The following is a 14,950-nucleotide window of genomic DNA, read 5'->3' on the forward strand; positions in this document are numbered from 1 at the left end:
ATGTTGGCAATTTGATCTCTGGTTCCTCTGCCTTTTCTAAAACCAGCTTGAACATCAGCAAGTTCATGGTTCACATATTGCTGGAGCCTGGCTTGGAGAATTTTGAGCATTACTTTACTAGCGTGTGAGATGAGTGCGGTAGTTTGAGCATTCTTTGGCATTCTTTGACCTTTTCCAGTCCTGTGGCCACTGCTGAGTTTTCCAAATTTGCTGGCATATTGAGTGCAGCACTTTCACAGCATCATCTTTCAGGATTTGGAATAGCTCAACTGGAATTCCATCACCTCCACTAGCTTTGTTCGTAGTGATGCTTTCTAAGGCCCACTTGACTTCACATTCCAGGATGTCTGGCTCTAGGTCAGTGATCACACCATCGTGATTATCTGGGTCGTGAAGATCTTTTTTGTACAGTTCTTCTGTGTATTCTTGCCATCTCTTCTTAATATCTTCTGCTTCTGTTAGGTCCATACCATTTCTGTCCTTTATCAAGCTCATCTTTGCATGAAATGTTCCTTTGGTATCTCTGATTTTCTTGAAGAGATCCCTAGTCTTTCCCATTCTGTTGTTTTCCTCTATTTCTTTGCATCGATCGCTGAAGAAGGCTTTCTTATCTCTTCTTGCTATTCTTTGGAACTCTGCATTCAGATGTTTATATCTTTCCTTTTCTCCTTTGTTTTTCACTTCTCTTCTTTTCACAGCTATTTGTAAGGCCTCCCCAGATAGCCATAAGTTAAATAAGCAGGGTAAGCTTATCAACTTATTAATATCAACTATGATATCAATGTCAATACAAGAAAAAATAGGTTATATTAATTGGATACTCCCAATTTTACTTTTTTTTCCCCTCCTTTTCCTAAGGAGGAAAAAAAAATAAGAAATAGGAAAAGGAGTACTTCAAGGCTGTATATTGTCGCCCTGCTTATTTAACTTATATGCAGAGTACATTATGAGAAATGCTGGACTGGAAGAAACACAAGCTGGAATCAAGATTACCAGGAGAAATATCAATAACCTCAGATATGCAGATGACACCACCCTTATGGCAGAAAGTGAAGAGGAACTCAAAAGCCTCTTGATGAAAGTGAAAGAGGAGAGTGAAAAAGTTGGCTTAAAGCTCAACATTCAGAAAACGAAGATCATGGCATCCGGTCCCATCACTTCATGGGAAATAGATGGGGAGACAGTGGAAACAGTGTCAGACTTTATTTTTCTGGGCTCCAAAATCACTGCAGATGGTGACTGCAGCCATGAAATTAAAAGACGCTTACTCCTTGGAAGGAAAGTTATGACCAACCTAGATAGCATATTGAAAAGCAGAGACATTACTTTGGTAACAAAGGTTCGTCTAGTCAAGGCTATGGTTTTTCCTGTGGTCATGTATGGATGTGAGAGTTGGACTGTAAAGAAGGCTGAGTGCTGAAGAATTGATGCTTTTGAACTGTGGTGTTGGAGAAGACTCTTGAGAGTCCCTTGGACTGCAAGGAGATCCAACCAGTCTATTCTGAAGGAGATCAGCCCTGGGATTTCTTTGGAAGGAATGATGCTAAAGCTGAAACTCCAGTACTTTGGCCACCTCATGCGAAGGGCTAACTCTTTGGAAAAGACTCTGATGCTGGGAGGGATTGGCGGCAGGAGGAGAAGGGGATGACAGAGGATGAGATGGCTGGATGAGATCACTGACTCAATGGACGTGAGTCTGAGTGAACTCCAGGAGTTGGTGATGGACAGGGAGGCCTGGCATGCTGCAATTCATGGGGTCGCAAAGAGTCGGACATGACTGAGCAACTGAACTGAACTGAATTTTACTTTTTATATGGCATACTAGTAAAATGTGAAATGTATTAAAGAGCGTATCTTAAAACAAATTTTTGTTGCCTATTTTCATGCATAAATTTATCTAGTAGCACTTATAGATTTTTTTCCACCTATCCTCCTCCACCCCATCATAATATAAAATCGTCCTTACTTCCTGTAATACTCATAATAATGTCCTGCCCTATTGGACTCTGAACTGCTTTCTGTCATTTTTTTCATAAGTGCCGAGCTTTATCTAGAAGGCACAGAACAAAAGGTAAAACAGTGCCAGACAAACAGCCACCCAGACAGGATTTCTCCTAAACCAGGGGGTGACCATGACCTGCTGCGAAGGATGGACATCCTGCAATGGATTCAGCCTGCTGGTTCTACTTCTGTTGGGAGTAACTCTCAACGCAATACCTCTAATTTTAAACTTTGTGGATGAAGACCAATTTTTTGAAAACCCCATCTCCTGCTTTGAATGGTGGTTCCCTGGAATTATTGGAGCGGGTGTGATGGTGAGTGAAATTTATTTGACTCAGTTTGGGGAAACGCCTGCCTATTATATTGAAGATGACCTAAAAACAACCTTGCAGCCTTGCAGTGAGCTATGTCTTGGCTTAGGATATACTGCAGGGAAATGAGTATGGTATTAACTTGTATTGGCATCAGTAAAGAATGGCAATTTAAATGAACTGTGGTATAGGCTAGGGAGCTTGGGCCAAAACATAATAATACATTGATAAAAGTTGGTTGGATTATTATGTATCATACTGTTACCAAATCCAGGTCTGGCAGCTCACTGCTCAAAAGCCATTAGAGTTCAGGCTGGTGGAAAGGAAATTTTTCTTTATTTTGGATGCCAGCAATTGAGTGTGTGTGGGGGGGGGGTAGGGGGGGATGCCTCCAAAATCCAACTCCCCCAAACTAACAATCAGTGGGCAAGAGCTTTTATAGACAGAGGGAGGCGGCTACATGCAACTACGGTACAGTCAGCTCTGATGGCCGTCTTGAAATTGGTCACTGGTGGTCTGACCAGCGTCATCTCGATTGTTTTAGGTACAATTAGTCTTCAGTTTCAGTTTGTTCCAATTTTCTTGAGGCTGGTTCTCAGAATTGTGGCAGTTCATATCATGGCTACATTCTGGTTGCCATGTAGTTAACTTTTTCCACCTGATGGGGATTTTAGTATCTATAAGGCAGCTCACAGAATACAGCTCAGAATATTACCTATAGCACTTGAGAAGGAATTAAAATATCCATGGAATTCTCTAGGCAAGAATGCTGTAGTGGGCAGCCAGCCATTCTCTTCTCCAGGGGATCTTCCTGACCCAGGGATCAAACCAGGGTCTCCTGTATTGCAGGCAGATTCTTTCCCATCTGAGCCACCAGGGAAGCCTGTTTAATGACTACATTGTTCTCATTTGGTTTCCTTTCACTGTTTTCCTTTGTTTCTGCATTTTCCCACTTCTCTGATTAACTTTATTCTTTGGCTAAAGTTTTTCCACAGACAAAAGGCAGGCCGAGGACCTGAGGGGCAAGGATCATAGGAGGCTGCTCCATTTCAATACTTCTTCCCATATAAGTCTGCTTTCCCAAGCTTCAGAGGTAGTGGTAAAGACTTTTTGAATTCATTGCCTCAGCTTTCCTTTGCCATCCCAGTCTCTAGGTACTCACAGGGAATATAACAAGAGCAGGAAGAGCTCAGTAGGAAGGGGGAGGGTCATTTCAAGCCCAGTGAACCTACTGGATGAAAATTGTGAGGCATGAATATGACACTGCCTGCCCCTAGGGGAGTTGACCTAAGAAGTTTTGAACTTGAAACCCTGGCTCTCTCTAACCTCAGGGACTTTTTTGACTTAGATCTTACTTACAACCCAAACATCATGGTGCTTGTTTAAAGTTTGACAATTATTAATAGGTCTATCTTTGTTGAAGTCTGTAGCCGAGCAGTGTAAGGCAGAACTGCCCAACGTACCTGGCCATAAATCACCCCAGGCACTTTTAATACATGCAGATTTATATGCCTTTTCCTGAGAATCCTGGTGTAGGTGGGTTAGGTGTGACCCATGGTGTGGCAACAAATCCTGTTTTCAGACCTGGCAGAATATCTCAGTTCTGGTTGAGTCCCCAATATATTACTACTAGCAAATCATTTATCCTGTGATTTTGTTTCCACATCAGTAAAAGTGGGAATGTAACTAAAGTTGGAAAATTCAGCATTCAAGAGGCTCATTCTTGTTATACCATTGAGGGCCTACTTAAGGGTGGTCTCATGAATGCTAGAGAAAAGCTCCCTTGTTTGGATGTGCATTTGTGTTATAATGATGATCGGTTACTGTTCTTAGTCTTATTCCCTGACTTACACGAAAACAATCTTTGTTGTTGTTGTTGTTGTTCAGTCCCTCAGCCGTGTCTGACTCTTTGCGACCCCCTGGACTGCAGCACGCCAGGCTTCCCTGTCCTTCGCCATCTCCCGGAACTTGCTTAAACTCATGTCCATTGAGTTGGTGATGCCATCCAACCATCTAGTCCTCTGTTGTCCCCTTCTCCTCCTGCCCTCAATTTTTCCCAGCATCAGGGTCTTTTCTAATGAGTCAGCTCTTCACATCAGGTGGCCAAAGTATTGGAGGTTCAGCTTCAGCATCAGTCTTTCCAATGAATATTCAGGGTTGATTTCCTTTAGGATTGACAGGTTCGATCTCCTTGCTGTTGGGTCATTATATATGAAACAGACACCACTGACTTCATACATTACACTATCTTATTTAAACTCTATAAAAATCCGGTTGAGTAGTTATTAACATTCGTATTTTAACAGACCAAGAGAAGGTTAAGAATGTTAATAAGGTAGCACAGTAGGCGTGAAACCCAATTCCAGATTTATCAGACTCCAAACCTGTTTCCCATCAGTATTAGCACCATAATCCTCATCACCTGTCTCAGGCTGACAAAGGGAAAGACAAAATCTACAACTTAACCCATTAACTCAAGTAACCGGGAAACCAAAGCATACAAAGATTACATAAGTATGAAACTGTTTCAGAGAATCTAGACTTTCTTTCCAGATAAAGTTTCCTTTATCACCCTCAATAAATACTAACAATGTATTGCTGTCACACCAGGTTCTTGCTATTACTCAGTATGATGCAACATCTTCACAGCATCAACAACTCTCTGAAGCATTCAATAGACATTTTACTGACAGAGATTCAAACTCTGGACTAGGATCACAAGCAAATAGGTGGATGATAGAAAGGCTATTTTCTTGATCCTCGGCCATGTATAGAATGTGGAAGAATATCTTTTTCAAAGGAAATTGTGTCCTTTACATCAATCTAAATACTGACTTAGTTAAAAATATTGAACTCTCAATATACTTGTATATACACAGAAAAGTTAATGAAGAAGAAATCACTCCATTAATAAGCACTTTTGTCGTAGTTCTTGAAATCCAGTTCTAATCTGCAGCATTTTAAACTAGTTTCAAAAACAGGGAACTTTGCAGGGAGTCGTTAATAATAAAAAGTATGGAATTCATCATCGATCACTTCATAAAATACAGTTATTTTATGGCTTTATGATTTACCCAAAACAGAAACGAGTCTTTTCATCTTTGAAACCATGACTAAGAGTATTCAAATATTATTATCTTCACTTATTATCTACTAAATGGAAAATCAATACACGTTCTTTTCCCAAGCACCAAAAAAACAACTTGAAATGTTTCCTTGAAATATTTCTTCTAAAAAATAGAAAGACTGTTTTATTTTATAGGTTAATTATAAGCCTAATCTTAATCATGATTATTTATTGAGTTCACTTATTAAAGTCTTAAAGTAGAAACTGTTGAACGTTAAACAAATTAGAAAATACTGTTTAATAAGAATTTTCAAAATACAGCTTTTATATTTATAGTGAGCCATGGTCTTGTGTTACTTTCATATTCAAGTACTTTGAGGAGTCCCAGAAATCTGCATTCTAACAGAGCTGTAATGGTCTAAAGCTATTCTGGACTTCATTTATAAAATCCTATGCCTTATTTCTAAAACTGGATGAAAGTATGAGCTTCTATAATGAAAAGTGAACAATGCTACTTCTTTTCTTTATAAAAACAAAATAAAAATATCAAGAAAAATAGTCTCACAAAAACTCTGATACGTTCGAATGTGCTTAGGAATTGAAGAGAAAGAGTATTCTCCAGATTACGTATTTTTGTAGGAGACAATCTGGAAGATTTATAATTCAGTCATACACACACACACACACACACACACACACACACACACTTGCACATTTCAATGTCCATCCTATAAAGAATCCCTCTAATCTCCAAAGTTCTGAATGGGCAAAATCTTGAAATACAATGAGTTATCAAATTGCTGGTAATAATGTAACAAAGATGTGTCAACATGCCAGAAGTCAACAAGGTGAGGATTCATATATGAAAAGCTATTATTTATAAAACCCCTTTGTAAGAGAAGGGAACTATGAATGTATCTCTTTCAGCATCTCTGAAATAAGTTAATCTTCAAGAAATTTAGCAGAGTTTAATTTATATCAATAAGGAACATGGAATGACTTATCCATCTAAATTATAATTTAATGTTGCTCCGACTTTCTTTTAACAGATTAATTAATTTTCTAAATCGGGGTTAGCTTTTTTTTTTTCTCTGTGAAAAGCCAGGTAGTGAATATTTTAGGTTCTGGCAGCCAGCCAGTCTCCCTCACAACTATTCACCTCTCCTGCTCGTGCACCAAACCAGCATGAAAAGTTAAGTGAACGGGTATGTCTGTGTTTTCATAAAACTTTACAAAAAAGAGGTTGTAGGCCATTGTTTGCCAGTTCCTGTTCTAAACAATTTGTTCCTTAAGCTCAGAAGGCAGTATCACTTACAGGTACAACATAAGACGTGTAGCCCGTGAACCCTGGCACCTATTTGGGTGCATAAATTTCTTTCCTCTTTTCTTCTGGGCTCTCAGCAATTGAGGGTCTAGGCTAACATACATACATGTGCCCTCTGAATCATAAGGATGCTGGTGTTCAAGGCAGTCTGTAAGCAAATCTTGATAAAAATACAAAGTGTTTTCGGAGTCAGTTCACGGTCAGAGAAGGGTGAAGTTTGTCAGGAAAGCTGCCTTGTAAGGTAGGAAAGCTGCCTGTTCTCTTGGAGAAGGAAATGGCAACCCACTCCAGTATTCTTGCCTGGAAAATCCCATGGACAGAGGAGCCTGGTAGATTCCCAGTCCATGGGGTCCCAAGAGTCGGACACAACTTAGTGACTAAACAAAGGTATTCAATCTTAGATGTGCTCTGAAAGGATAAAGGTAGACATTGTATTGGAAAGATAGATTGGGGGGAAGGAGCAATTAGTAGGACATTGAGATGACTGAGGGAGGTGATGGTGGTGGTAGGGAAGAGAATGAATAAGCTCTGTGAAGGAAAAGAGAACTGTTAAGAATTGGCCAGTGTGGTTGGAAGGGTGGTTAAGAGTCTGGGCTCTGGAACCCTAGTGGCCAGCTTTGACTGCCCCCACCCCCTTTCTCAGGCAAGTTACTCAAGCTTTCTGGGCTTCAGTTTTCTGGCCCAGTAAAATGGGGATAACTAGCACCAACCTCATAGGAATTTTATGAGGTTGCAAATAAACTAAAACACACACAATAGCTATAACAGTGCCTGTTATGCTGTTAGAACTCAACAAAATGTTACAAAGAAAAGAGTGGGAGGACAGAGAACTACCCAAGGGCAGCTGTGCTGAGACAGCAAAAAAAAAAAAAAAAAAAAAAAAAACAGAAACAAAACCAAAAACCCTGTGGCTAAAATTTCTTAAGTGGAAGGAAGTAATCAACATCCCTCCCTTCAACGATATAAAACTTCTTCCAGGAAGAATTTCTAGTCATACCTGCTGACTGCCTGAGTACCTGCTCAGTCGCTTTAGTTGTGTCCAACTCTTTGCAACCCCATGGACTGCAGTCCACCAAGGCTCCTCTGTCCATGGGATTCTCCAGGCAAGAATACTGGAGTGGGTTGTCATGTCCTCCTCCAGGGGATCTTCCTGACTCAGGGATCAAACTTGCATATCCTATGTCTCCTGCATCGCAGGTGGATTCTTTACTGCTGAGTCATCAGGGAAACCTCAGCTACTGACCAGTTATTAGTAAACATTTGAACTTAACTCCTGAGAATGTGACATTATTCCTTATAGCTTTCACCAGCAGTATGTATTCAACACTGAATGTAATACAAGATTTCTAAACATCAACGTGAAGTGAAACCATTTCATACCATGGACACAGGAGTGGAAAGGAGAATGTAGAGCTAAAAATAATTCTCAAATCACAAGTCTGGGGAGTGAGGGAGCTGGTGGTGCCCCTGGGAGTGGGAGAAGGGTGATGATAGAATTGTTAGTTCCCAACTTCCAGGCAGACAAAACCATCAATTTCCTTTCTGAACACTTGCTGGATTAACTCACACCATTTTAGGGAAATTGGGTAAGTGCTTGCAGATTATAGTTTTTTTTAAAAAAGTGAATTTTGGATGATGCAACCAACTCTTTCAGAAGCATTCCTTTCAAAGTAATTGATAAATAACTCACTGTATTTAAAGTCCAAGTCTCTCTCATGGTGACTCAGAGTAGTGTTAAAATGTAGACGGGAAAGTCTGAAACTGCTATCCTGAAATCCCCTATCCTTTGCCCTCCCTTGTAATCTTTACGGTCCAAATGGCGATCACAAGATAAAGGACACTGCCACACTTCCTTCTTGTTCTCTTAAGCCTTGGCTTCCCACAACTGCTGGTAAGTAGAAGGTGAAGATTACTGCTTTATCATCTGCTGGGAAGTAATCATATTCATCGTTCCTGTTGATGTACTTTCTAGGCGATTCCAGCAACAACGATGTCCTTGGCAGCGAGGAAAAGAGCGTGCTGCAACAACAAAACCGGGGTGAGCACAGTGCAGCTGGTCTGGGAGCAGAAGGGCAGAAGCAGTTCCTGGCACCTCAGCAAGGTCGCCGAGGCGTCAGCATCAACTTCATCAACTGTGTGGCTCCAGTGGCGGGACTGGTCCTAGACACGTGCTATTTAGGAGGATTTATACGATAATACTGAGACTGAAGTTTGACTTTCTGCTTTCCCGTAAAACTTTATTTTTGGAGCCAGCTTTTGGACCTTTCCTCAATCTTCAGTTTCAGTCTAGAGGTTTTCAAAGAAAGATTTATAAGTCACTCTCAGAGCTGTAATCAGTTTCATAATACTCAAGTACTCATTATTTTTGTGATGTGTATAAAATACCTAGGGAAAAGTACTCTCAGTTTTCTCATGCACGTGAAAGACTGGTTTACTAGGATCATAATATTAATTGTCCTTATGCAGTTAAGTTAAAAGAGAACATCACATTTTTTCCCCCAAACATTTTGGTATGTATAAGATTGTTTAAGACTGTAACTAAGTCAGAAGTAAAGGAGGACTCCCCTAGTGGTCCAGTGGTTAAGACTCTCACACCCCCAATGCAGGGGGCTCAGGTTCGATCCCTGGCCTGGTCAGGGAACTAAGAACCCACATGCCATTTGGTGCAGCAAAAAAAAAAAAAAAGAAAGTTTGAAAAGTAAAGAAAATTAATATTTACTAACCTTCTCTCACTGTGTATGTGTTAGTTGCTCAGTCATGTATGACTCTTTGCAACCCCATGGACTATAGCCTGCCAGGCTCCTCTGTCCAAGGGATTCTCCAGGCAAGAATACTGGAGTGGGTTGCCACTTCCTTTTCCAGTCTCTCACTGTACTCAGAACATTTTCAAGCACATTATCTTATTTTTCTGAAAATCGATATTTTATGATTTCTGTTTTGTTGACTGAGAAATTAATCCTCAGAGAAAGCAAATAACTGCCAGCGTTGCACCATTAGCAGGTAGATTTGTATCCACACCACCACCACCAGATTCCAAAATTCCCAGTCTTTATGCCGTGAAAATGGTTACACAGTAACTCTGAGGACTCCTCTCACAATTCTTTAAGGAAGCAAGCAGATCAATAAACCAGAAATCACAGTAAATATTCCTGGCTGAGTCTAAGGTTTTAAAGCAATGATTCTCAGCTTGATGGGAACATTAGGACCACCTAGGGAAAATGTTAAAAATAGCCATGGCTTGTGGCCCTCCCTAAGATTCTGTATCAGTATTTTTCAAAAGCACCTTAAGTGATCCTAATATGCTCCCAGGGATAAGAGCCACTGTTTAAAAGTGTCATATTTATAACCATAAATTAGAAAATTAATTTTTAAAAATACCTTTTCTGACATTTGGTATTTGTCTAGCATTATAGTTACTTTGCTGGTTATTTATAGTCTCTCTCTGGTCCTGACACATTGCAGTGGTCCACTGAAATGGACAAGGTTCAGGTAGAGCATACAGGTTCAGGTTTTTCAGAAACAATGGCAATGATCATTTATTTTTAGTTGTGGCTGCAATGGGTCTTTGCTGCTTCTGTGGGCTTTCTCTAGCTACAGCATGTGCACTTCTTGTTGCAGAGCGTGGGCTCTAGGCATATGGGGTCAGTAGTGGTGCACAGGCTTAGTAGCCCTGTGGCACGTGGGATCTTCCCAGACCAGAGATCAAACTTGTATCCCCTATATTGGTAGGCAAATTCCTAAGCACAGGACCACCAGGGAAGTCCAAGACCAACGATCTTTTGAAGAGTCTAATGGAATGGCAGGGACCTTGCCCTCTGCGTTCTTGCGTAAGTCCCACCTAATCACTCCTAGATTCTAAGATCGAGGTCTGTAAGGTAGCTGGACAATGGCAGCGGTGGATGATAAAGACCACATATGCTGCTGAAACTTGCAACAGACTACGCTCGTGTAATAAAGTGTGCAAACGTGCCTACTTTATTTTTCAGATGTTTCTTTCATCACTTCTGAACGCCATCACAGTCATTGGAGCTGCGTATTGCCTGCTGGTGTCCATCCAGGCTCTCGCGGAGGGCCCTCTCATTTGCAACTCTCAAAGCAACACAACTTCCAGTTGTGAATTTTCCCTTAAAAACTTAACGTGAGTAACTGTTTGCTTCCTTACACAGCTGCAGCTAATTAGGTTAGAAGACTGTGGTGCTGACCTGGTGCCATGTTTCTTTCATGGACAGTCTTAGGGATTTAGTACAGTAATCCGAGCTGGTGCAACCTCAGAGAAATGGAGGAATCACTGCATTCAGAATGCTTTGGGTATGGTCTTGGCTAAAAGGAGCAGACTTAGATGGATTATCCTTGTCTTCCAAAAATCTACGGCAGCATATGTGCATGTATATAAAAAATTTCTGAAAATGGGCACCAGAAACTTTCATCCTTGAAGAATGGTAATGAAGGATGCCCTCAGGGAGTGAAAGGAGCACTACTTCTGATCAAAGTAAACTTGTAGCGAAATGGCTGAAAGTGTTAGTCACTTAGTCATGTCTTGACTCTGAGACCCCATGGACTCCATGGAAAACTCCATGGAGTTTTCCAGGCAAGAATACTGGAATGGGTTGCCATTTCCAACTCCAGGGGATCTTCCTGAACAAGGGATCAAACCCAGGTCTCCTGCATTACAGGTAGATTCTTTACTGTCTGAGCCATGAGGGAGCCCAATTATACTTGTAAAACCTAAGCATATATTACTTTGAAAATCTGAACAAAAACAAAGTAAGTAAATAAAATAGAGGCTTACCATGAAGCCCTAAAAAAGAAACAAGGCAGCAGCCAGTGGAATCATGCAAACATAATATAAATACACTATAGGCACAGGGATGAGTCAAAAGTTTAAGTCATGGAGTAGCAAGTAATGCTGAAAAGTTACATGGAAATGGTTCATTTCAGTCTTGTCAAATGGTTCTGTGCCTTAATCTAGGCACAACTGGTAAAACTGAAAGAAAATAACAATCTCATTTGTTAGTTATATATTGTTCAGTATGAAAAACAACTAGAATTCACTTTTGTGGTAAAAAAAACCTGCTCCCCTTTTTCCTTATCTTGAACGGTTAAAAAATAAAAGTCTCTCAAAATTTGCATACCACAGTTGTGAATCAAAATGCAAAGAAACTCACTTTACTAATAGAGTTGGAATAAGAAATCAGAGGGCTTCCCTCTGGGTGGCTCAGTGGTAAAGAATCTGCCTGCCAATGCAGGAGACTTGGGTTGGGCCCCTGGTCAGGGAAGATCCCCTGGAGAAGGAACCCACCACTTTCACTTTCCTTATTTATGGCTGTGCTACTGCTTGGGCTTTTCTCTAGTTGCAGCAAGTGGGGGCTATTGTTGCGGAGCACGGGCACTAGGGCTCACAGGCTCAGCAGCTGTGCCTGAGTTTTCGGCTTAGTTGCTCTGCAGCATGTGGGATCTTCCAGGACCAGGGATCGAACCTGTGTCCCCTGAACTGGCAGGCAGTTTCTTTACCACTGAGACACCAGGGAATCCCTAGAAATGCTTGTTGATGAGTTACATAATGAACAAACTTTTACAGCTGTTAAGCATACAAGGGTACATCCTCTGGAACCCTGATCCTAGCTAGTTTCTTGGCACAGTATTTTCTTTTTTTGTTGGGGGGCACGATATTTTAAAAGCAGTATCTGTTTTACTGGACATGTCCTTTTCTGGAGGTCATGCTGCATTCTCAAGATGATCAGTGGTATTTCTGAATATTTTTTTAAATCATTTCTTTCCTTTTTTTTCAGTGCCAATTATAAAGAATCCTTTGATCTGCAGTGGTTCTTCGAAGACTCTTGTGTTCCTCATACGGATTCCAATAATCCCTCCATCACCAACACAACAGCCAATAACTGGAGAGTATACAACTTGCACTTCAATTCTATAGAAAACCAACACAGGATTATCCATTTCTCAGTATTTCTAGGTCTACTGCTTGTGGGCATTCTCGAGATTCTGTTTGGACTCAGTCAGATAATCATCGGCTTCTTTGGCTGTCTGTGTGGAGGAGTCTCTAAGCGAAGAAGAAGCCAAATCGTGTAGTTTAGTAACAATAAAACGGAAATACTAGTTCAAATCATTTGAGAACATTTAAAAGACATGCTTTTAGAAGCTCAATAATAGAACATTACCTAGAAAGCTGTGGATGAGTTAGTTTAGCACAAAGGTTGTTTTTAAAGTCAACTTTGATATAATTAAAAAACAAATCACATTTAAGCATGCTAGTAAATGCAGATTCTCATATGGAAAGAAAAATATCAGTCATTGACTTTGGAGAAAAGTGGAGAGAAGCTTTCTGGTTATTTTGTGTCTTTCTGTACTTGTGTATTATTTGGATTTTCTAACTATATTCCCATATGTGGAGAAAACGAGGGAGAGTAAGCAGGACAGAAGTTATAACAGAAGTCAAAGTATGTGATTTTTCTTTTTTTTTATTTCTTTATAATTAAAAAAGATAAATACATACAATTGACCGTTGAACAACTCAGGTTTCAACTCTACAGGTCCACTTATGAAGCAGATTTTTCCCAACAGTAAATACCAGAGTACCACATGATTTTCGGTGCTGTTGGTTGAATTTGTGGGTACAAGAGCCCTGGATACAGTCAAACCAAGGATATGGAAAAAACAGGCATATTATATGGAGGGCCAGCCACATTTTCTTGCCTGGAAAATCCCATGGTCAAAGGAGCCTGGAAGGCTATACAGTTCATGGGGTCACAAAGAGTCAGACACCACTGAGCAGCTAACACTTCTAACATTTGATTGTGTAGAAAGTTGGTGCCCCTAACCCTCCAAGCTGTTCAAGTGTGAAAGGTCATCTGAATATAATCAAGTTTTCAGACCTCATACAGGAAATCCAAGAAAAGAGGACATATTCAGACAAATTCAGACAAATTCAAAAGGTGGGACAGCACATAACAGTCAACTGTTTTCAACAAGAAAATGTAGTACAAGAAAGAAAACAAAAAGTTGGATGGGTTGAGGGAACTATTCTAGATTAAGAGACCAAAGAGACAGGTATGATTCAACCAAATGGACTATGTCATTTGGTTGGACCTTGGCAGGGTAAGTGGGGGAACGTGTACAAGGACTGGTTTAGGTATTATTAAGGACTTATTGTTTGTTTTTTATGCCTGATGATGGTTTTATGGTTATGCAGGAAAATGTCTTTATTTCTCAGAAATGCATATTTATGGGGGAAAATCAAGTCTTTCACAATCTGGCTTATACATATGCCAAGTTCAAAAGACAGGATAACCAAACAGTGTATTGGCCATATTAAAATGTTATAGACAAAACTTAAAATCTACCATTTTATGAATTATGATCATGCCTGCATTTTTATTTCAATTATTTATATATTATATTCACTGGGCTTAAGATTCTAGAAATAATATACAATTCCTGTAGCTGCCTGCATCCCCCAATCAATGACATCAAGCGCTTACAGGCATTTTTTTCTGAACCAATTTACTGTATAAAGATCTTCTCCCTATGCTCCTATAAACACCTATTTACCATTAAATATCTCCTACTTGAGAAAGCTCCCAGAGTGCATGATTTCAACAAAAATCAGCAGGTACCAAAACCACTGTTATCACATCTCATCCCATGTTGCAGTGTACCAAGTTACTTGTTCTAAGAGGCTTTCCCTAATAGCCTAATGAAAAGTGGGCTTCCCATCCTCTCTCCTTCAGCATTCTTTCATTTACAGTACTTATAGCAATGGCAACAGCATTTTAACTCCCTCTTGTTCCTTAAATTTCACTTTCCCCCATAAGACCATAAGCTGCACGGGGTACAAGGATGTTTCTTTTATTCACTCTGGTAGAGTCAGTACTAAGTAAGTACCTGATACAAAATAGCAACCCTATGAATACTTACTTTATTGAATAAATGAATCCTATTTTTAGATCTCAGCTTTTAGCCAAGACTCACTGCATATTAAATGAAGGCCAAACTGCTAAGAGTCATAAAATTAAAACACAAGTAAATGTGACAGCTCCCTGTACTTGACTGAACAAGTCAGTGACGATGTATATAATCCTCATCAGCCTGGAAATGGCTGAGAGATGACCCCAGTTCTCTACAGGGTCATGAACAGAGACTTGAGCCTCTCATTTTGGAGGGCAAAAGAAAGGATGGTTGACAATGTAGCACAATTGGCTGAAACGGCTGGTAAGCTACTTCTTTGTTATTTGG

At 40.1% G+C, this 14,950-nt stretch overlaps 1 protein-coding gene across 1 annotated transcript; it reads left to right on the forward strand.

The window, feature by feature from the left end:
• Nucleotides 1–2,132: 2,132 nt before the first annotated feature.
• Nucleotides 2,133–13,879, forward strand: TM4SF20 (transmembrane 4 L six family member 20). The gene is made up of 4 exons (XM_005890145.3): nucleotides 2,133–2,315; nucleotides 8,676–8,741; nucleotides 10,690–10,841; nucleotides 12,493–13,879. The coding sequence occupies exons 1-4, from the start codon at nucleotides 2,133–2,135 to the stop codon at nucleotides 12,785–12,787; spliced, it is 696 nt and encodes a 231-aa protein (XP_005890207.1). The 3' UTR covers nucleotides 12,788–13,879.
• The last annotated feature ends 1,071 nt before the right edge of the window (nucleotides 13,880–14,950 follow it).

This window comes from Bos mutus, chromosome 2 (assembly GCF_027580195.1).
Source record: "Bos mutus isolate GX-2022 chromosome 2, NWIPB_WYAK_1.1, whole genome shotgun sequence".
NCBI classification, from domain to species: Eukaryota; Metazoa; Chordata; class Mammalia; order Artiodactyla; family Bovidae; genus Bos; species Bos mutus.

Excerpts from the sequence above, each read along its gene's own strand:
- TM4SF20 (XM_005890145.3), top strand. The coding sequence starts at position 2,133 with ATGACCTGCTGCGAAGGATGGACATCCTGCAATGGATTCAGCCTGCTG. Across the intron at positions 8,742-10,689 it reads GCTGCAACAACAAAACCGGG|ATGTTTCTTTCATCACTTCT; the intron begins GTGAGCACAGTG and ends TTTATTTTTCAG. Across the intron at positions 10,842-12,492 it reads TTTTCCCTTAAAAACTTAAC|TGCCAATTATAAAGAATCCT; the intron begins GTGAGTAACTGT and ends CTTTTTTTTCAG.